This window comes from Nyctereutes procyonoides, unplaced genomic scaffold (assembly GCF_905146905.1).
Source record: "Nyctereutes procyonoides isolate TBG_1078 unplaced genomic scaffold, NYPRO_anot_genome, whole genome shotgun sequence".
NCBI lineage: Eukaryota > Metazoa > Chordata > Mammalia > Carnivora > Canidae > Nyctereutes > Nyctereutes procyonoides.
The window spans coordinates 66,568,755-66,593,043 of NW_026575052.1; the positions used below are offsets into that span (position 1 = coordinate 66,568,755).

General features: G+C 36.6%; 1 protein-coding gene across 3 annotated transcripts in view; it reads left to right on the top strand.

Moving 5' to 3' along the window:
- Nucleotides 1-23,865, top strand: part of TMEM236 (transmembrane protein 236) — a 35,670-nt gene extending 11,805 nt beyond the window's left edge. For all 3 annotated transcript variants that reach the window (XM_055332083.1, XM_055332084.1, XM_055332085.1), the window contains 3 exons: nucleotides 3,436-3,508; nucleotides 7,487-7,625; nucleotides 22,933-23,865. In XM_055332083.1, the coding sequence (XP_055188058.1) occupies nucleotides 3,436-3,508; nucleotides 7,487-7,625; nucleotides 22,933-23,516 (796 nt within the window). In that variant the 3' untranslated portion in view covers nucleotides 23,517-23,865. The remainder of the gene's footprint in view (nucleotides 1-3,435; nucleotides 3,509-7,486; nucleotides 7,626-22,932) is intronic.
- The last annotated feature ends 424 nt before the right edge of the window (nucleotides 23,866-24,289 follow it).

Genomic DNA, 24,289 nt, shown 5'->3' on the forward strand with positions numbered 1-24,289 from the left:
TTTCAACATAAATTTCATTGTATAAATTGCCAGGATTGCTGTTACAATGTACCACAAACTTGGGAGCTTAAACAGTAGAAAGGTACTGTCCCCTAATTCTGGAGGCCAGAGATCTGAAATCAAGGTGTTAGTTGATTCTTTTTGAGGGTTGTAAGGGAGAATCTGTCCCAGGCCTCTCTCCCAGCTTCTCACAGTGTGCTGGTACTCTTTAAAGATGCATCACACTGCTTGATCTCTGCCTTCCTCATCATGCAATGTCTTCCAGTGTTTCTTCACATAATCTTCTGTCTATACATTCTCCAAGTTTTCCCTTTTTATAAGGACACCAGCCATGTGAGATTAGGGCCCACCCTAATGACCTCATTTTAACTTATTACCTCTGGAAAGACCCTATTTCCAGATTAGGTAACACTGTAAGGTACCAGGAGTTGGAACTTCAACATATCTTTTGGGGGGAACACAATTTAACCCACAACACTTAGTAATAAATTATAAAAATATATTAGCAGTAAAGATTTTCAAATATAAATTATCATTATTTCTGGTTACATAAAACACAGAACTTGGATTAGGAACAGGTTACATCTTTATTTTTACTAACCTCTCTCTAATTGAAAGGTATAATTTTGAAGGTTGGTAACAAACCACAAGTACTATTACCAGAGTCTGTAATTTCATTATGTAGGTCTTTTCATATCACATTACTTCATACTATGGTTTATGATCTTCACCACCTTGAAATTATGAGTAATTTCAGTTTCCACTAGATCTTGGGTACTCCAAAGAAAATAAGAAGAAAATGTGTTCATAGATAGGCACATGTATTACTATATCAGAATTTTAAAAAATTGGGATAACTGAATTTCAACATAATTGCTTTGTTTTTAAAAATTATATTTTGAGAAACATCCATAGGATTTATAAAATTCTCAGAAGTTTCACTGCACAAAAAAAGTTCTAGAACGTTGTTCTAGCCAGTGGAGATAACATAGTGAAACCACTCAGATAAGTTTCCTGCTCCCACGGAACTTGGTTTGTGGATTGGCAACAAGGAATGTGTAAAGAGTAAACAAGAAATAATCAGCAGAATTTCAGATAGTCATAAGGCTGTGAATATATACAATTTGGATGAAAATGGGTGTCAGACACAGAAGATCCAGGAATAGAGAGCCCCCGGCAAAAGGAGTAGCCAATGTACAACTTGAAGGTGGGGCAAGCTTGCTGTGATCATGAAATAACTGGAAGGTCAGTATGGCTGGAGTAAAAACAATTTTTGAGAGAGAGAAAAGTCATTCTAAATGAGAAAGAGAGTAGGAGGAAGAAGAGAAACCATGTATAGAACATGTAGCCTAGGGTAATAGGTTTCAATTTTATTCTAATTACATTTTTCACATACTGGATATTTTAAAAAATATATAAAATACACACGTGTATATTTTATGAAAAATATACATGAAGTTTATCATCATAACCATCTGTAACTGTACAGATCAGTGGCATTCAGAACATTCACACTGTCTCTGCCTCTCTCATGAGTAAATAAATAAATCTTTAAAAAAATAAAAAACACTGTTATGCCATCACCACTATCAATCCACAGAACTCTTTGTCTTCTAAAACTGAAGCTTCATCTCCACAAAACACTAACTCTCCATTCACCCCACCCCCATCATTGGAGATTTTTGAGCAGGGCAGTGATATGTTTTTCATTTTAAAGATATAACAGTTTGCTCTATGGAGAAAACGTTGCTAGGCAAGAATAGAAGTACTAACAGGAAATCGGTTAGGAAGTCAGATGAGAGATGATAGCAGATGAGCTACAGTGTTAACAAAGGATGGAATGGAAATGTATTTTCAGTAAATCTACTTGCAGTCAACCAGACAGCGTTTGATGATAATCGGAACAAGTATGGAGAAGGATGTGGAGTCTTTTTCAGGCCTGTTAAATCTGAGTGGCCTGTTAGACATCCCAGTGGAGGTACCAAATAGAATTGGGCATACAAGCCCAGAGCTCAGGAATATATATATATTATATGATAATATATATAATATATATTATTTATACATATAAATACATGTCATAAAAATATTATATTTGGAAGTCATGGGTAAGTGGGTGGTATTTAAGCCATAGGATTGGCTGAGATAATTGAGGGAGAAAATATACACAAAGAAGAAGAGCAGAAGTAAGCCTGGGGCACTCTCTGTTGTTGAACACAGGCTGAGAAGAGGATTTTGTGAAGGCTCTAGCCAGTTTTAGAGAGCTGGGTGCTACAAGAACCTGGATCTGGGATCAGGAAAGGAAGCAAAGCTACTCCTTAAGAACCTCATTGTACCTCTGAGTCTTACTAGGAGAGAGGTCTGTCCTGTCTCCTAATTTACGTCTATACCCTGAACATCTAAGACCAGGCTGGCATAAATGGGACCAAGGAAAAATCTGTAGTTATTTGAAAGAGTTCAATACTTTTTGTACTTAGAAACACATTATCATATAAATATAATTAGTAAAATGTATATTTAAGGAAAGAGAAAGTATTTCATTATGCAGAAGCTTTGAATATATTTTGTCTTCCCATAAATTAACTATGGTAAGTGTATATTTTAATTCTTTCTGTCATAAGACATTTTATGTATTATATATGTATTATATCTCAATAACTATTTGATTAATCATGCAAAGTTTAAGAAGTCCAAAAACATGTGTGAAATATATATGCATACATATATCTGTGATTTTTTAAAAAAGATTTTATTTATTCATGGGGAGCCCAATGAGGACTCAATCCCAGGACCCCGGGATCACAATCTGAGCCAAAGGCAGACTTTCAACCACTGAGCCGCCCAGGCATCACTATATGTGATTTTATATATATGTGACATATATAAAATTTTATATTTTTGTATATATATTTTCTATACATGTGATATATATAATTTTTATATATCATATATATGTATATATAATTTTGGTTCAAGTAAGAAATATCCAAATGTTTTCACTTGAAGTCATTCTTGATATATGATTTGTAAATGTCTTTTTTGAAAAACCAATTTTAGAGATAGGGTATAATATACCTTAGTAAAGTCATGTTCTTTTTTCTAGTTGGTCATCAGAGCTAGAACTTTGGGGCAAGATTCCAAATAATGAATAATGAAAATGTTGAATGTCTCTTCTCTTGCACTGAGACGCTCTTAGAAATCCATAGTTTGCTAGTTATTTGGAAATGTTTCACCCCTTTGTTCTAGAAAATATTCCGGTTTTTGCATGTGTTGCCCTTTGCCATACTCAAACATTTGGGAAATGGAAATAGGGAAGCAGTTGTTTCTTAGAAAAACTATAGATGAATGGAACAGGAACTGCAAAATTAGCAAAATGTAACAGGAACTGTTGATCTTGTACATTATTGCTTTTGCTTATTTTTTCTCCTTTGCTAGGAGACCTGTTATGGTGATGTGTGTTGTATTCACTACACTTCCCAGCTTCAGCTTTTCTATCGCAGTTACTGAGGTATGGAATTTTTATTTCTTCTGCAAGATTTTGAGATTTTGAAATATCCCTTGTTACTGAATTTTGATAGAATAATATGCCTGAAAATTATCTTAAAGTTTATTTTATTTAGGCTTCTTCCAAGTTACATTGTATATATTTAAAGTCCTAAGATCATCATTACCTCTGAGATTGTGAAGGAAGGTCTAGCAGCTAATTAAACAAACAAACAAAACCCTTCTGTGTTTGTGTATGAGAGACAGGAACATTAATTTCAAAATAATAAAAAAGGAATCTGAAAGCAGATCCACCTTTATTTCTTTTAACTAGAGGTCTTTTAAACTAGTGTCCTCAGTTCTAAACAATATCCAAAGGAAGAACTACTCACATTACAAGACCTTTGATAATATATCCATTGGCGAAGGATTTGTACATGATATTTATGTGAAAGTAAATATGACTATATTTTGACTAAATGCAGCTTCAAAACGACTCTGGTAGATGGGCATCTATAGGGCTTGGTTCTCAGCATTCAGTAGATCGTATATCTACCTCACATACACAACTCCTATGGATTGAGGGTCTAACTCCCTTATGTGAGAGGCTGGTTCAAAGCTGCCTTCCAGGAACTGTGGTGTTCCAGAGGCTTTTCAGTTCATTTTTCCCAAATATTATAGGCGAAATTTCCAGGTTGTGAGAAGTTTGGGTTAGAAGAATAATGCCCTATTAACCTTATTAATTTACATGATGCTGTGAAAAATATAATTTTCACTTCTCTAAAGTGAACAACTTAAATTCTTTTATATTTCATAGATGAAATATGTTGAGTAGATACTTATCAAGTGCATATTACATCCCAGGCACTGTGTTAGGTACTGGGATAGAACACTCAGAAAATTTGACAGAGCCTCTGGCCTTCAGTAATTATTAATAGTAGAGAGAAAAATAATAGGCAATTAGAATAGTTCTGATAGGCATTATGAGAGAAGTGAGTACTGGGTAGTGTATGATATCATTAGAAATACATGGTTGTTAGAATATATCTTAGATGCTACATTAGGACAATGTATGAATGGGTTAGAGTAACCTCAGAAGAGCTCCACAAATGTACTTTGCATCAAACAGCAATATGTGAATATTCTTATCTAGATTTATCATTTCTTCCTCCCTCCTCCCCAAAGACTTTGTAAAGCACTTGGGAGGTTCCCAAGACCTTTAAAAATTCAGTTTACAACATTTTAAGGAAACCTATTATCATTAAATGATTGTATATTTGTAGTTTTGATTGCCCTTTTTGCTTATTTTCTATGATGCTCTTACCCACTGTTGCATTTTTCCTTCTTTCATTTAATTTTTCTCTGAAGTATAACACACAAATAGAAATGTGTATAAAACATAAGATATACAATATTAATGGATATCACAAAGTGAACCCCTGTGTAAACACTACTCGGGTCGAAAAGTAAAACTTTGCCAGCTCCCTAAATGCAACCCCCATGTTTTTTGCAATAACCATCTTTCCGTTCTCCTCAAGTTACATTGTATATATTTAAAGTCCTAAGATCATCATTACCTCTGAGATTGTGAAGGAAAGTCTAGCAGCTAATTAAACAAACAAACAAACTCTTCTGTATTTGTGTATGAGAGACAGGAACATTAATTTCAAAATAATAAAAAAAGCAGGAATCTGAAAGCAGATCCACCTTTATTTCTTTTAACTAGATGTCTTTTAAACTAGTGTCCTCAGTTCTATCCAATATCCAAAGGTAATTTCTACCTTAACTTCTAATACCACAGATTGGTTTCTCTGTTTTTGAATCTTTTTAAAGGGAAAGACAATTATATATCTGCCACTTATCTATTGTATATCTAATTATCTATTTAATATGTGTCAGGCTTCTTTTATTCAAAAGTGTGACTCATACAACCATAGTTCATTCGTTTTCATTCTGTAGAATATTTCATTTTGTGAATATGTTAGTTTATCATTTCTGCTTTTGATGCCTCCATTCAGTTGTGTCTGATTTTGGTTAGTACAAATAATGCTGCTGTGAATGTCTTTGAGTATGTCTACTGATGCACATATGCAAGAATTTTATTTGGTTAAATATGCAGGAGTATTAATTGATGGGTCTTAATATATTCAAATGTTCAACTGTAGTAGAAAATGCCAGTTTTCCAAAGAGATTCTACTAATTTAGACTTAACACTGGCAGAGAATGAGCATGCCTATTGGTCTATATCCTCACTAACCTTACCTTGTAAGTCTTTGAGCCCTTCTGGTGGGTATATTCTTGAATCTCATTGTAGTTTTATATTGAATTTCCCCAATAACTAATTGAGCATTTTCTTACGTTGCCACTTTTTTTTCCTATTGTGTCACTTACCTTTTTAGAATTTATTCAGAAGTTATATATATATATATATATATTCAGATTTCAAGCTCTTTGTTAATTATATGTATTTCAAATATAGTCACACTCTGTGATTTAATACTTTTTATGCTATTTTTGGACAAATAGTTGTTCATTTAAAAACAGTCCAATTCATCAGTTTCTTTTCTTCATGGATAGTAATTTTGATAACTTGAGAATATTTTGTCATACTGTGAATCTGAACCCCAAAGACCAGAAGATTTCCTCCTATACTTTATTTTGGAGCCTGTCTTGTTTTACATTCTCTTTTAGATTCACAATCCATTTGAAACTACTTTTTGCATATATTGTGCAGTCGGAAGTTCATTTTTCCTCCAATCAATGTCTAATGGATAGAGCACTATTTGTTAAAAAGTCTGTCTTTCCACATTTCTCTGCAGTGCTACTTTTGTTATAAATCACGTATGTGTGTGTCTATTTGATATATATGTGGGTGTGTGTGATATATATATGAATATACACACACATCTATTTCAAGTCTTCTGTTTTGTCCACTGCCTGCTATTATATACCTATGCCAACACCACACTGAATTCTTACAGCTTTATAATAGCTCTTTATATCCAAAAGAGTAAATATTTATATCTTTTTTGTCTAAATGTCTTGCTGTTTGTATTTCTATGTGGATTTTGGAATCAGCTTATCATTTTCTGCAAAAACTTTGAATTTTGATTGAGGTTGCGTTGAATGGTATCATTTTTTTAAAATCTCATTTTCGGGATCCCTGGGTGGCGCAGCGGTTTAGCGCCTGCCTTTGGCCCAGGGCGCGATCCTGGAGACCCGGGATCGAATCCCACGTCGGGCTCCCAGTGTATGGAGCCTGCTTCTCCCTCTGCCTGTGTCTCTGCCTCTCTCTCTCTCACTGTGTGCCTATCATAAGTAAATAAAAATAAATAAATAAAATAAAAATCTCATTTTCCCTTTATGGGTATTTAGAAATAATTTATCCATTTGGGGGAGGTTTTACCCATGTACAATTATGTAGTCTATGAATAATGATACATATTTCTTTTCTTTCCAATACTTACAGTGTTTATTTCTTTCTCTTGTCTCATTACACTGGTTAGGACCCTCTAGTACAATGTTGAATAGACTTGGTCATGGTGGCACCTCGTCTTCTTCCTGGTCTCAGAGGGAAAACTCTCAACATATCACCACTAATATTATGTTTGCTATAGGTTTTTTTTGGTAGATACCTTAATCAGATGAAGGCAGTGTCCCAAAAGTTGGCTGGATTTACCAGGACTCTCCCTTCTTGGAAGACACTGAACTCCATCCAATATCTATGCCCCTAATTCTTTGACCTAGGGACTTCCAAAGGCTCTGCTTAGCAGTACAGTTGGAGGAAATTACCCATCCCATCATTACCAGGAGCCTGCTGTTATATTTATGCCTGTATTTACCAAGTTTTATGGGGTTGAACACCTGAAAAGCTGTAAATCGAACTTCTAGTCTTTTAGGAAATATCTTTATAATTAATTTAGTGCTGCTTCAGACTATTAAAAGAATTTTAAACAAAGAAAGTATAAAAATGTAATCCTTCCAAATGGTTTTCTGAAAACAGGTTAAAAAAAATAATGGTACTGCGTCTCCCTTACCTGAAACATTACCTGACCTGCCAGTTTCTCTGGTTCTGACTTCCTTGATTGTGGTTGATATTATCGAAAAACTCAGGATATATCCTCTTAGAGGGCAGCAAAAGAGTAAGTATTCTTTTAAATATAAATATCTTTAGGAGTTTGACAGATTATTTGTATTTTGGTAGTACTGATAAAGAATATACTTACAAATATTTAATATGAAAAATTTTTTTACTCTAGTGAGAAAATTATCTAGGTAAATTATTATAGATTTATATTTTTTAGGAACTCTCCTAAAACCTTAAGTTTAGGTAAATAAGTAGCTTAGTTTGGGACACCTTTGTGGGTTGTTTTGTTTTGTTTTGTTTTGTTTTTTTGTGGGGGGACATCTTTGATACAGAAATCAATGTGACTACTGCAATTATGTCCTAGAGAATTATGTGTTTTTAATTGTGGATTGTCAAAAAGCTAAATATCACACTAACAAAATCAAGATATACTGCAAATAATCCTGCAAAAAAGATCAATCAAACCTAATTTAGGTTGGCCTTTAAAAAAAAAGGTATTTTGCTAATTGAATATTGTGTTTGTTCTTAAATTTTCTCAACTTTTTACTTAATTTTGTGTGATAATATCTGTGTTTAATTTATAAGTGTATGCTCTAGTTCTTATATGGCTAAGATTTTATATTTGGAGTGGGTAAGTTTTGTCTATTCACTTCCTGTCTGGTAGGGTGGTTGAGTTAAATTGAGTGAGTCACTAGGGAATTCTTTAGAGTAATAGGGATGACTACTACAGCCAGGAAGGAAAAGACCAGAGAATCATTTATGGCACATGAGCCACCAGCCTTCCAGTCATTCTTACTCCTGGAATTGAGAAATTAAACTGAGTTGGGAGGCCATCAGGAAATCTGAGACTCTGAGCTTCATGTTCTGTACTTTGTCCTTGGTAGGAGATGATGGTTGTTATGTTTAACATAACATAGTGTATGATAAGGTAGGTAAGATGGTAGCTAGTGGCCATCTGTTGAGGAAAAGGTATCCTTAAGTTACATCTGCCCTCCAGAGTCAAGTGTATTTGTCTGAATCTGAGGGGATTTGGGAATTGTCTGAATTGTCATATCCTTTGCCACTTCTCTAGACTCCTGATGCAAACCTATTTTGAAATTGGATTGTTTTTAATAATGCTATAATTTCCATTCTAATGTGGACTTTCTGTTTAAGCTCTTAGTGAAAGTTCTCTTTCTAAAAAATGTATGGGCATTTTTGGAAATAAGTTATTGGCATTTTATATTTTAAGTGATGAGTTGGATTGTTAAAGGGGAATTTTCCCTGTATCCAGTAATTACACTGAGAATTGAAATGAGAAAACTCCACAAAGAAGTCCGTCTTGGAGACAACACTTGATAAAATATTGCACAACTGCTTTTTCTTGTTTGAAGACCCTTCTTCTTGAGCTCTTGTCTGACCAACCTTGGGAGGGTTAATTTCTGGTTTAATAGCTCCACCATTTAACAAAATCATGCTTTAAAAAACCAGCATTCACTCAAAATACCTTTGCAAATATGAATATATGTTAATTTAACTGTTATGCAAGCTTTTGAACTCAAATAGTCCGCCATATGCATTTTGACATGCATACTAATAAAATAAATTATGTGAATTTTGAATTTATGGGGAATTCTCATTTATTCTCTGGAATTTAATACATAAATTCATAAACATAGAAGTTGTAATTCATAAATCTGAACATAAGCCGGTATGCTAAAATATGCTGTCACTGCATGTGGCACTTCAGAATCCAAGAGATAGGGTAGGGGTGGGTGGTGAACAAGCTTTAGAAACATTTGACTTCCTTTAGAAAATGTTTGGGAAAGGGAATATATTCTGTTCTGTGCTTTTTTCAGAGAGTTTGAAATACCTACCCATCTATGAGCTTGTAGCAGTTATGACCTTATGTGAGATGAAAATAAAATAATCTACAATGCTTTCTGGACACTTTCATGCCATCTCAACCATCTCAGTTACAAGCTGGAAAAGCTTGATCTTTGTGTAGCTTTTCCTTTTCTATAATTTTAAATAAAAGTTATTCAATATAGAAAAATATGCTTATGCTTAAAGCAGTCTTCACTGAATCAAGGAGTCCATTCTGCTAACTTTCCATTACCAGTTGAAATATCTCAGTATCAAGTGATTATCAGGTCATAACATCCAGGCTCATCATTTCACATATCCTGAGCCTCACATGGGAATATTTTTTGATACACAGATCTTTGAGGCACAGCTGTCTCACAGATGTATGCCATACCTAATAATGTCAGTCCCAGTCATGGGATCAAATAATAAGTATACTGCCTGAATGTCCCCAGCTCTTACTAGGATGAGGGTACAGATGAGCACACTTTGATATTTCTATTTGAATTTTACTAGCTCAATCCCAACCAATGAATTACTAGACATCCATTCCCCTTCCTCTTCCATATTGTTCCCTTTCCCATTTTTTAAGCCAGACCGAAGGTGAGTCTCTTGTAGTCTCATTTGTTGGTCCAGACTGCTAAATATTCCATTGTTCCTGCTTTTTTTCAGTTATCATTCTCATGCACAAACAACTTGTCATGCTATTTTTCCACCACTCTTGACTGACTCTGCTCTAAATGCTTTTAGTACTGCTATTACTTGCCTCTGGGATATTATTTGATGTTCCGCTGATGCTTTAGACTGATTGCTTTTCTTTTGACAGTTGGAAGACTGACTTCCTTCACTGAGTTCTACTTGTTTAGAGACATCCCAAACAGAGCAATAGATTTTCATTTGGGAACACAAGTCTTTTATGCCCAGAATGTATAAGTACCAACAGATTGGTCGTGATTTAACAACTTCAAGTAATAGTCATTCCACTCCACTGGAAACCATCATTTCCCCTCCTATCACTAGATCTTGTGGCTGATTCTGGTAGTGCCAGATTCCTTTTCTTGAGGTAGTTTTTTTCCATGGGATCTCATAGTTTCTCCTTTATCAGTTTTACTTGTATTTTCTGAACCCCAAATCATGGTCACCCTTAGATTCTCTTTGCCCCTATGTAGATTCCTTAACCTCCATAAAAGCCAGCAATGCAAACAGACACACAAAGAAGTCTGTGGTTAGGATGCATATTTTCAGTTCTACCTGCAAGGACTCATTTGAATAGTATAATCCTAGTTCAGGCACCATGTTACATGAGGAATAATAGAGTGTCATAGTTAAAGTACTATGCAGTGACATGTGAAGGAGTACTTCATTTAATGTAGGGTTTTGGAAGTCAGAAAAAAACTAAAGGGAATATCTGGGATTTGTAGGAATTAAAGCAGGCATAGTGAGGAAAGTTTTCTACATAGAAGGAAGATTGGGTCTCAAGAAAGTCAGGTATACATGTAATACACAGGCAAAAATAACCAGTTGAATTTCACTCCCTAAATGGAAAACCTATTGCTGGAATGAAAGTTGTCTTCTTAAAACCAGCTACTGTTTGTTTTTCAAATAGTCCATTTGGAAACCTGTACAACATTGCTTATGGGGGCTGTGGGCAGAAAGGGTGGCTTAACTGGAGTCACTGGTTGCCCCAAATCCCACTTGAACCAAATCAATACAACTTTTGTTTGTTTAGGAGTTGATATTTTATGTAAGATTTCATTTGGAAAGAAAATGGTTTTCCTGCAAAATGTCTGTTAACCATTAACCCCAGACCTCATTTAGATTCTAAGGCAATACCATAACTCAGGTGGCCAGTTCTCTACCTCTCCAGCCCATGGATCTCTGGGCATCATGGCACTGAACCACCAAAGGACAAAGTGCATCCTTATCCAATATCTTGTGACTGCTGTTGCTTTGGGATATGATACAATACAATACAATACTATACAACATACTAAAATCCACTACAATATAGCATTGCTGGGTGAGCAGGTCCATCCCACCAGAGCATACATAGGTTTTGAGGCCCAACACATAAAAAACAGATGCATTTTTTGAACATTCTGCTTCAAATTGTTTTATTTCTAATGTTTTCCCAAAATAATACATATAATTTTAAAATATCGTCAAATAAACATAAGCAAAAAAGAAGAAAATGGGGGACACCTGGGTGGCTCAGTGGTTGTCTGCCTTCGGCTCAGGGCGTGATCCCGGAGTCCCAGGATCGAGTCCCACACTGGTTCCCCTTGGGGAGCCTGCTTCTCCTTCTGCCTATGTCTCTCCTTCTCTCTCTCTCTTAGTGTCTGTTATGAATAAATAAATAAATAAAATCTTTTTTTTAAAAAAAGAAGAAAATGGAAGTCAACCATGATCCTGTAGACTAGAGATTTATAACTGATAACATCTTCATGGACATTTTTCGTTTAAGGAAACCTATTTTGCATCTTTTTTCTTAACAATATGTGGTGGGTATCATCCTTATTGTATCTTCTTCAGCTACATAGTTTTGATTGGTTGAATAATATTCCATTATATTAATGAACCCCAACATATTTAACTGTGATTTAATAACTCCTGTTGTTGGATGACTAGATTATTTTCTAGTTTTTAACTACTAAAAACACTATTGTTATGACTGTTATTCAGAAGTAAAAAGGGTTGCAGGAAAAAGCAAAAAGCAAAAGGATGTGGTGAAAATGAGCAGGGTGACATGGTTGGAGTTAAGCAGGGGAGGCAAGCCATGTGTGGAGAGTGCACATGCATTGATGGCGCAGGTGGTCAGTGTCTGGAGGACCCTGGCTGTATATGAGAGTTAGAAGCCACTTGTAGGTAACTGGCCAAGCAGTGGCTGGGGACAGAGAGAGTTAACTGCCACTGGATCACAGCCGAATGATATCAGGAGGATGACCACAGAGTGTCCTCAGAAGACCCTGAGCATCTGCACATGCCCAGACTCCTTGGCAATGACACTTGCCAGAGAAAATGGGACTGTTATGGACTGGCTGCACATGCAGACAAATACACAGGGGGTCGTTTGTAGGGGATTGTACCAACGGGATAGCAAGGTGGTTTGGCTGCATTAGGGATATCTGCACAGTCATAGACGGCTTGCTAGAGGTGAGATCAACAGGCTATTTGAGTGAAAACATCAGAGCTCTGCAGAGGAGGTGGTTTCCACTGTCACATCAGTAAGAAGTGCCAGGTATGATGTTGGCAGTGTAAGGTTTTCAAATAAATCTGCTCTCAGTGGACCTAGTCCAGTTCCTACTGTGTAGACTCTTTAATACCCAGAGATTGGGGCCAAGGGCTGCAGGATCTCAGAAGTATAGATGATTACTTTTTTAGGTTAAATGCCTAGAAGAATAGTTTCTGTCTCAAAGTATATATGAGCTTTTAAGGTTTTTGATGTGTTAATAAATCAAATGGCCCCCTCCAATGAATGCCCTAATTTACCATCTAAACAGTAGTGTAAGGAAACATCTATCTCTCCTCAACCCTGTAACTTCAGGTAACGTATTCCTTTTCATCTTTGCCAGTTTCATTGGTGAAAGTAGTATCTTATTATTTTAATAATGTGCTTAAGGCAGTAGTTGTGTTATGCATTTTCTCATAGGTTTCTTGGCTAATTGTATTTTTTTAAATCATATATTTATGTTCTCGATTTTTTTTTCTGTTGCTATATCCATTCTTTTGTTGTTGTTTTTACTACTGATTCATGAGTTCTGTAAATAGTAAGGAGATTAAACTTTGCCTGTCAGAAATATATATTACAGAGTTATTTGCCTTCTAATTTTACTATAGTGTTTTTGATATAGGAATTTTCTAACTGTGAAATAATCCAATCTGTAAATATTTCCTCTCTGGAGTCTGTCTAACACTACTTTTAAAGCAGTGTTATGCTTTAAAAATCTTTTTTTTTCACTCCACTCCAATGTGATATAAATATTCACTAATTATTTTATCAAAAGTTTTGTACATTTAAATGTTTCTTGAAGGGGCACCTGGGTGGCTCAGAGTTGAGCGTATACGTTTGGCTCAGGGCGTTATTCCCGGGGTCCTGGGATTGAGTCTCCCCTGCATGGAGCCTGCTTCTCCCTCTACCTATGTCTTTGCCTCTCTCTCCATGTCTCTCATGAATAAATAAATCTTAAAAAAATATATTTCCTGAAGAGAAGAAGTTGGAATCTCTGTAGGGTATAAATTCATTAATTATAGGTAACCAATAGATCAGAAATGATAATTAGTATATTTATTTACTTGATCTGGTGCAGCTTTTTTTTTTTTTTAAGGGATTTTTATTTACTTATGAGAAAGAGAAAAAGAGCACCCAAGCAGGGCAGAGGCAGAGAGAGAAGCAGACTCCCCATTGAGCAGGGAGCCCAGTGCAGGGCTCAATCCCAGGACCCCAGGATCAGGACCTGACCCATAAGGCAAACACTTAACTGACTGAGCCACCCAGGTGCCCCGAGGCAAAGCTTTTAGACTCCTGCCTCTATTGTATTTCTGTCCATTTCTCCTGGTATTTCCAACATTTTAAAAAAGGACTTAATAGAGCGCTTTAAAAATGTCAGTGTCAGTCACAGCAACCCCCGATATAGTGAATCAGGATCTCTGAGGATATATTTAAATTTTTTTTTTAAATTTTTATTTATTTATGATAGTCACACACACAGAGAGAGAGAGAGAGGCAGAGACACAGGCAGAGGGAGAAGCAGGCTCCATGCACCGGGAGCCCGACGTGGGATTCGATCCCGGGTCTCCAGGATCGTGCCCTGGGCCAAAGGCAGGCGCCAAACCGCTGCGCCACCCAGGGATCCCTATTTAAATTTTTAAAAACAAAACTTCACTGGATTCTGATTTGTATCCCTAATTAAGAGCAGTCATTCTCACTTCTGACTACACATTCAGAACACCTAAGGGACTTGAAGTTTTTTTTGACTCCCAGACTTAACCCTAGATAAATAAATCATCATTTTGGTGGAGGATAGGACCAGGCACAAGTAATTTTGAAAGCCCCCGAGGTGATTTACACTTGTGAATGCGTTTCAAGTGGATGCACAGAAAGCAAGCAGGGGCAGTTTACACCTATTAACACCCCAGTGCGTTTGTGAAATAGAAAACAAAGTTACCCGTAGAGAGCACTGGGGATGGATGGAAGGGAGAGAATCTGTAACAGGATGGGTAAGATTTGGAATAACTGCTGAGGGTCAAAGGCAAGGAGATGGATGCATGAGAGATGCATAGGGTTTGGTCTAGGATGGAAACCAGGAATTTGTCCTGGGACCAATCAAGATTATGAGCCCTTACTTCAACGATACTGAGAAATCTGGGCATTGATCGTAGAAAAGATAGAACTGGAGGCCTGATCCAGGTTTAGAGGAGTTCACAGAGCAGGAATGGAAGAAGGAAAATGATCTGTTACTTTACTACTTATTTCTTCTTATTGAATTCTACAGTTTCTTAAATGAATGACAGTGATGATTTTTATTGAACATGTAAGCTATTTCCAGTGAATCATGGACCATCCCATGAATATGTATGCAGGGACTCACCCATGGGTACTCACCAGAGTTATCTTTGCAAAATACATATGCATGAGCACCATCTACTGATCAGTACACCAGGGGACAGTTGTTAGGGTCTCAGCATCTACAATTACTTCTTCGGGTTACATGCCTAGACCAGCAATTTCTGGCTTGAAATATATGCCAGGCTTTAAGGTCTGGCATCCACAATTTTTAAAAATTCCAAACAGTTCTGGTACCCGCCCTGACTAAGGGCCCCTGGTAATAGGCCCACGTATCAGGAACTGTGACATATACCAAGTTAAAGGCTGAAAGCCCAAATCCAAATTCCTGAAGCTACTAGCTTTCCATATTTCCTTGAAAGGGAATGCCACACACTTTAACCAAATAGAAGGTAAAAGCTACCACAGACAATAAAGGGGAGATAAAAACCAGACATTGCTTTTTCTCTGAATAAAATGAATGGCACTTTGAGTTCCCCTTTGTTTCTTTTTAAGAAAAAGCTTATTATACAATATGAGCCCAGCGTGTGAGCTGGGTTTCCATAATGTGTTTTGCAATGTGTGTTTAGAGAGTACATATGAGGAACACTGTGTTCGTGGCCATGCCAAAAAGGAGGGATGTATTTCCTTCACACACAACCCCCCTTTGCTATTTAGAAGAAGGAAGTTTTAGAAAAGTGTGTTAGTTTTAGGATTTTCTTCCCCTTCTCAAGAAATAAGTGTCTATTTACCAGAACAGGATGAGAGAAGGGTAGGATTTCTGATTTACACCTTCTAATGAAGTACCAGCTGTCAGGATTAGGTCAGTGTATATTGGGCCAGAAACTATATTGTAGCGATACTCCTGCCAAAAGATGCAGGAGCTCAGGTGCTATCAAATTGTGACCCTTTGAATAGGACAGCTTTACATGACTGTAACAATTTGGCACTTAATTGTTATTTTTTTCCTACATGGGGAAAAATTATGAACAGAACAGCTGTAGCAGATAAAGTGAAATTCTTGAGAGTCGCAGGTTATTTTCAAAGTAAATATTTTAGGGTGACGGATAGAAATAAGGGAACACAAAGGATTCAGCATGCATTTACTTTGTGATACTACAAGGGCTTGTTCTTCCTGTCATTATTAATCAGCAAAGATTATGGTCCCAGGTTGAAAGTAAAGGCATAGGTCATTGATTTTCCATGTCTAGATTTTCTGGTCTTGGAGTAGAGAGAGTAAAAAGGTTGTTGAGCCAATGGTCTGCATAATGTATGGACCTTCTTGGTCATTCTGTGTTTCACGTGGTAGGGTCTTTTTTTTTTTTTTTTTTTTTTTTTATGGAGCACCATTTTGCTGTGGCTCTGCTTCCACCTGCTATTTTAGAAACCCATGTCCGCCTATTTCTGGATGGGGTGGTATTCTAAGTGTTTCCTATGAACTCACAAACGCTGGCTTCTCGGAATCACACGTGGGCATTTTTGTTCTCTGACTGGTGACTCCTGACATGGCCAATGCCTGGGAAGCCTTTGAAATGTCTGCTGTTAGTGAATCTCCCATTGATGTCCCAGTCCTGCTGGGCAATGCAGGTGACACGTGGCACTGGCTCCTCTCCTGGGCCTCTAGTCATGTCTCCTCTCACCATGGAGCTGGAGGGGCTGGGCTGTGCTGCCAGGACCTCCTTATGTCCTCCAGGGCTTGTTCACTGAAGCAGTCGCATGGTCTTACTCCAGGATCTGGGCTACGCCAGCAATCTTAGTGGCAGATCCTGTGCTACGGGACTCCAGAGTCATCCTTCCTCTTGAACAGAGGGGGAGGGGGAGGTGCATTGTTATTCTGCTGGTTTTCATGCTTTGGCTTACTTGCCTTTGTGTGCATTTCCCCCCCAAGATGCCCATTGCTCCTTTATGCAAACAGACCCCAGAACAGGAACATTTCCCATCTTTTACACAGCATCTTTACCAGACCCTCTTGCTAGGTCCTGGGGGTACAGTGGTGAGTGAAAATGGGCAGAGTCTCCCTTTTTTGGAGCTCTCAGTTTAGTGGGCATGATAGCACATCACTAAACTACACTAGCAAATATGTATAATTAAAGCTGAGGCAAGTGCTCTGAAGGCCCAAAACAGGCTCATTTCCCTATGTGTCCATTTTTGTCAACCAGTTTGGGTTCCTGCTGGGATTCCAAGCTTTGCTCTATATCCAAGCACTTACCAGTAAAGACGTTTCAAACCTTTTCAAAGTCTAGTATTATTTATATTTGGAAATAAGATAACCACATGCTTTTCAACATTTTACTTTACGATTTATGTTTTATTTAAATATATATTCAATATATATTCAATATAATATATTCAATATTATATAATAGATAATGATCATATATTAATGTATATTATATGTTTATAATTGACAATATTATATATGTAATATATTATAATTATTAATTGTTGCATTATTATATATAATATCTTGTCCGGGAAGATGGTCTTTAAACCATCCAGCCTTCAAGCTACATCAGACAAAAGAATTTTCTTAATATTTTACATCGCCTAAAATTCAGAAATGATACATTTATTTATTCTCATGCCTGGCAGGGAACTGGCAGTGAATAGGCTTTTGAACGTACTGGAAAACAGGATAATGCCTTTTCTAAAGAAAGTCCATGAGCTCTTGCAGCATTGATGGTGGGTTGAATATTTGTCTTGAAGTCATTATTGTTATGAATTATTATTATCTGGAGAGAACTTGCGTACCGTTTTGAACACAGGCAGTTGTATTCTGGTCAACGTGTAAACAGCCATCTCTGCAGGAGGTCCATGGAAAAGCCCTGATTTGTAGCCTTCCACCATTTCTCTGGTGTCATTACTCCTTCTGTGACCATTTTAAAGCTACCAAGGCGATGATGTCACTGAACACTGATTATGGAATTGGGAAGAGATGCCCATGATAGACTCCTGTTAGCTGTTGCAAGTTGTCTTGCACCTGCACCTGCTATATCTGTGAGGGAGCATTTTTCTGCGTGGTATGAACAGGCAAATATGAGAATTAAAGTCATGACCTCCTGAAGGCTCTGTAGTATGACACAGTTTCTCAAACTTGTCCTCCTTCCCCCCCCATAAATGGGATAGTGGGTAACAGTGTAACTATAACCAAAGTTTAACAAACTGATCCCTTTTACTATGTACTGCACTTTGATATTTAGGGATTGCTCTGTGTGATTTGTTTAACACATATGTCTGTTTCTGTGTGTCAGGCGCTATTTAAATGTTCTACACATATTGACTTGTTCATTCCTCATAACCACCCTGTGAGGTGGGTCCTGGTTTCATCATTTATTATTTGGCAGTGAAGTTAGTGGTTTTCCCTGACCTCAGATGTGCTGCTCAAAGGAAACAACTGATACCATAGTCCAGTTGAGTTTAGTTAGTAGATACCTTCAAAATAACAATGTAGGGGATCCCTGGGTGGCTCAGCGGTTTGGCTCCTGCCTTTGGTTCAGGCCGTGATCCTGGAGACCAGGGATCAAGTCCCACATCGGGCTCCCTGCATGGAGCCTGCTTCTCCCTCTGCCTCTCTCTCTGTGTCTTTCATATGAATAAATAAATAAAATCTTTAAAAAAAAATAACAATGTAGATAAGTGCCCTGCAGTGTATTTTATTACATTTTTTTGTAGTCTCCAAGATTATGACCCCAAGTGTTTTGTGTGCTTAACATACTTCATATGTAATGACAATTTTCTTCTCTTCCGGATTTTTTTTCTCATAATGTTATTTCTAATTCATTAGCATTTCACTTTCTCTAGAACATTTTTTTTTCCTGAATAATTCTCTGATCTGATCCGGTTGCTGTGAATTGGGTAACAGTCTCATTTCACAACAGCTGCCTCTGTGGCCTTGAGAACCTCTTTGCTGATGTCTCCATATCCTTTCTGGTTCCTCTGCCTTCCAGTTTCCATCTTTAGCAGCTTTCCACTGAGCTTAGAAGAAAGCCCAAGGACTTTACCATGGCCCACTAGGTGCCACACACTTTATGCCTGACTCCGCCACTGATAATGCGATCTAGGGGCAAAGGGTTTGAGGTTCAAGTTCTGGTTGCTCTCTTTGCTAGCTGTGTGACCTTAGAAACAATTGTTAATCTCTCTGTGCCTCAGTTTATTCATCTTCCAGGTGGGAAAATAAAAGTATCTATACTATAGAGTTTTTATAAGGATTCAATGAATTAAACAGTGCCTGGTATATAGAGAGCACTTACTAGGTTTTGGCTCTTCTGCTCTTCTTCCCTTTTTGCCTCCCCAACTCCTTATAAAACTTTCCCTCTTTCAATCACTTTGGCTGGAAGATCTTTACACATGCCTTTTCTACCACCTAGAAAGTTCCTTCCTCCTTACTCTTCAGGTTTCTGCTTAACTGTTACTTCTCAGATGAGCCGTCCTGACCTCCAGTCTCAGACCCATTCAATAGAACTGACCTTCCTTTTATTTTTATTTTTATTTTTAAAAAAATTATTTATTCATGTGAGACACAAAGAGAGAGGCAGAGACATAGGCAGAGGGAGAAGCAGGCTCCTTGCAGGACTGATGTGGGACTGATCCTGATGCGGAACTTGATCCCAGGACCCTGGGATCACAACCTGAGCCGAAGGCAGATGATCAACCACTGAGCCACCCATGTACCCCCTAACCTTCCTTTTAAAGTCCCACCACATTTTATTCTTCTGTATTTATTGATGTGATCACAGGTGACAGGATGGTGAGGTTAGGACTGCTGTTTCCACAGTATCTGCTACCATCCTCTATCCCCAGTTGAGCTTGGTACGGCACTCTAAAATCTGTCTGCTACTGACAGACATTGGGAGCCTAACCAGTGTATTTTTAGTATTAGTTCCATCTGTGTCTTGGTTTTAGGCACCTTTCCTTATGATTCTCTCTTTTTCTCTTGTATATAAATATCTTTTATTTTTTTCCTATTCTCTCACCAGAGGAATACATGCTCACTTTAGAAAATTCTCCACTACTAATCTGTTATTGTTGTTCTTAGGTTTTCCCTGTGAGCTATCTAAAACTTTGGGGGACAAGTTAAAGATAAAAATACATCAAAATAGAGAAATAATCAAGGGGTGCCTGGGTGGCTCAGTTGCTTGAGTGTCCAACTCTTGGTTTCGGCTCATGTCATGATCTTGGAGTGGTGGGACCCAGCCCCTCATTGGGCTCCATGCTGGGTGCATAGTCTGCTTGTCCCTCTCTCTCTCTGCCCTCCATCCCCGGTCATGCTCTATCTTTCTCACTCTCAAATAAATAAATAATAATAAAAAGTAAAATAGATGTGAGTTACCTACTTAAACTTTTATCTGTGATTTAAATGATATTTTCTTATTGTTTAGCTTTCACAATGAAGACAAAAAGTTGTTTTGGCACCTGGCATTAGATGTAGGGAACTCCACAGAATGCCTGCTACTTTTGAGTAGATCTCTTTCTTCATGCTTATATTTTTTATGGATTTTGCACAAATAAATATCATTTTACCGCAATAGAACACTAACAACAACAAAAGAACAAAGTGGAAATTAAAAAAATAATAATTTGAAGGGGAACTAGTTATTGACTCAAATGGAATAGTATTGAATACATGAAAGTTTACATTGCTTGAGGATAAATTTGTGACCAGTTTCTTGGCTTCTTCAACACTATGTTGCCCTCTGCCAGGCCCGCAGAACTTTCTAGCTGGTAGTTCTAGTACTTCTCAGTTGGAAAGGGGACAACAGAATCCCTCAGTCTCTATTGAGCAATAGAGAGATATGAAGCTTCCAGCCCCAATTTCACCAAATACACATGGATTAGGACTTATAATAAAACTATTTTATTAAAAATGAACTCTAGCCAAGAATTCATTGTTCATCCCACGGATCTTATCCACAGATATTAAGATTTTTACTGACTATTTAAAAATGTTAATGTGTTGGGACGCCTGTGGATCAACGGTTGAGCATCTGCCTTTGGCTCAGGGTGTGATCTCGGGGTCCTGAGATTGAGTCAGCATCAGGCTCCCTGAGAGGAGCCTGCTTCTTCCTCTGTCTCTGCCTCTCTCTCTGTGTCTCTCATGAATAAATAAATAAAATCTTAAAAAAAAATGTTAATGTGTCACTTCTTAGATTGCTGCTTCCTGGCCTTGAAACAGTGCTGAATTTGCAATCATCCTCCAAAGCCCAAATTATGCACTGCATTATTTATGTTGACAAAGAAATTTGGATTTCCATTCAAACAGCTTTATCTACTAAGACAGGTGAAGGAGAGTTTTCCAGGGCATGACATACTCTAAGAAACATCATTTCCATGTTTTTTTTTCTCTTTTGTAAAATGAGAGATATAATTGATGCCAGTAAGCATCTGAGTTTAAAAAGAGATGGTTTTATGAATGTTAAAATAATAGTGTATAATTTTCTTTCTTACTTGACTATTATATATAAAAATGATATTCATCCATGCTATGTCATCTAAGGTTGGTAAAGAAGTTTCTATATATATAGTAGGACCCTTACAAACTATGTATACAAATGATTCATATCAGAAGTAAGTAATACTTCATCAAGAATTTAAATTATCGTTTTAGTTTATTGATTAACTCAATTCACACTTAAAACTTTACAGCAGTTCATTATATAAAAAAAAGGTTTGTTCTTTAAACAGCTCCTATTTATAGTAATCAAGTATTAATCATTAATCATAATTTATTTATTTTAAAATGTTTTCACATCAGTTCAATATAGTTCAAACTTTTATTGACTTCGTGTCTTTAACCTTTAGAGCTATTCAGCATAATGACTCCTTTAAATTTTGTCTTATCAAATAATATGACAGTTCAGCATGTTTGCTGAATAAATAAACTTTGTTAAGACCTAAAAATTCTTAGCAAAAAATGGTGCTTAACTAGATGAATGTTTGAGAAATAATGTGCTGTACTTTTCATGTATGAAAACCAGACTATTAACATTGGTAGTAAGTTTTGAAATTTGAGGATCCCTTCATACTCCCCCAACCTCAACACCCATGTGTGCACAGAGAGACCCATGTGTCAGCACATACACAATGTGATACTCATGAGAAGTTATCTCCCTTATTCAGAAGATTGTCATGTCTTTCAGGGATAGCCTTATGGCCACAAACAAGTTGCTTTAGTCTAATTAATTGTACTGATTGGTTCAAAATTACAGCTTAAAAAAATTACAGCTTAAAAAAACCTTGGATTCGAGTGGCACCCTTCACTAAGATTTTCTCATGGTCAAACACATTCCCTCTTAAGACCAAGCTCCGAGCCTGGAGATCTGGGTTGTAGTGATCCTTGTGGACTTCTTATTAAAAAGGACGAGATTGGACCATTGGACTTTTGGAGTCATTTGATTTTATGTTTTTGTATGTTTTATAATTAGCACATGATGTATTGCCTCCAGATGGTAATAGCAGCCATAAAGTTAAGAGATTGTCAATTGGGGTCAAATAAAGCTGGGTGGGAATTCCAGCTCTGATCATTACTGTGTATTTGAATTAGGGTGTCATTTCATCTCTTGGGCTGCAGTTTCTATATTTATAAAATGGGATAGTAATCCCCATCTATCAGATTTTTTCTGAGGATTAAATGAGGTAATATGTGAAAGTGCTTAGCTCACTAGCCAGTAGGGCTAGTACTGTGAAGTGGTAGAAATGACTTGAGATCCATATCTAGAAAAAACTAAAAATATGAAGAACCTTCTCTGCCTCTGTTCTTTTGGAGGGTTTTTTTTTTTTGTGGGGTCTTTTTGGTCATTATGCTTCCCACTTTTGTCTGAATTTCCATGTGTAAAACAGACATCAAATAAGATAACACAATTTTATCTTTAAATTATATATTAAAATTAAAAAATTTGGAATTTACATAAATTTGAAATAAAATGTTAACTTACATAATTTTTTTAATTACAAATTTGAATAAATCAATTTATTGCAGGTAATGAAGACAGGTACATTCATACAACTACTTTGCACCAAATAAAAACTGTGACAGACCAAGTGAAACAAAAGGAAGAAAACACTTCACCTCCCCAGCCAGCCTGGACGACCCAGGCATCACAGCCATCAGCAACAAGGACACAGATCTCCACCCCAGTGCTGAGGGTACCCCAAGAGCCTGTCTTTCACTCGAGAGTCCTGAGAGCAATGTCCCAAGAAGATGATCGAGCCCAAATCTTCCTGTGGAGCTTCGTTATATGGTCTGACACCATAGAAATGGTGCGCGTGGCTGGCCACCCCTCGGTGTATAAGTCAGGCTGGCTATACCCAGTCTACATTTTCAGTTTTATTTCTATCCTTCGAATTATATTAACTCCTCAGAACCCTCTTCTGAATTTCCTGAGCATTCTTCTCCAGGATTTACCCTTTATTTTTGTTAGACTTGGTTTAATCATTGCCCTGGGAACTGTCACACCTGTATTGGGCCTTTGTAAAAACGTACTAGTGACTTTCTCTTACATTTACTTCAATTACTTAACCAAAATCTGGGTTTTCTCTACCTTTGAAACGTCTTTGTTTTAAAGAGAAAATGTCATGTAGTCAAACCTCTTCATTATGCATGTGTACATTACAAAATAATTGTAATTTTTTTCTGGGGTGTAAGTTTTTGTAATATATAATGAAATAGGAATAGATTGTAGAGAGAACACTATTTTTAATAACTGTAGCATATCACTTTTTAAAAAATATATTCAAATGCTGTTAAATTTAAGCAACATTTAATTCTTATAAGTTAGCTCCCCTGGATCTCTAGAAAATGTTAGCTATTTTCATTAGTTATATACATATATATATACACACACCACTCTTTTTCTAAAAACACTCTTCATTAAAGCCTTAAAAAAATTAGAACATGTTTTCCCACTAAGTCCAAGAATGAGATTTTTATCATTTATGTAAATTAAAGAGCATTACAAGAATTAAACTATTTTTTTTTTTAGAAAATGCGCCTAAAGTTCTTGAATCATTTTTAAATTATACTTCTTAAAAATTTGAATTACGGTTTTAAGGTCTTCTTCAAGCATGGGATTATGTTCTTTAATCCATGTGGCAAATGACTTTTATGTAATTGAACTGATTTTAGCATAAGTGGCAATTCAGTGTAATAGATGTTTGGTTCAGTTTAAGGCACAGTTCTTTTACTAGTACTGAAGTACTAATATAAATACTATTTAATATAATGAAGTCTAGGTACATCAGTAATACCTAGATAAGGTTTTATAATTGGAAGGAGCCATAAATTGAAGATGTGGATTTCAAAGAATATTTTGGTTGTGGAATTTCAGATCATCCTA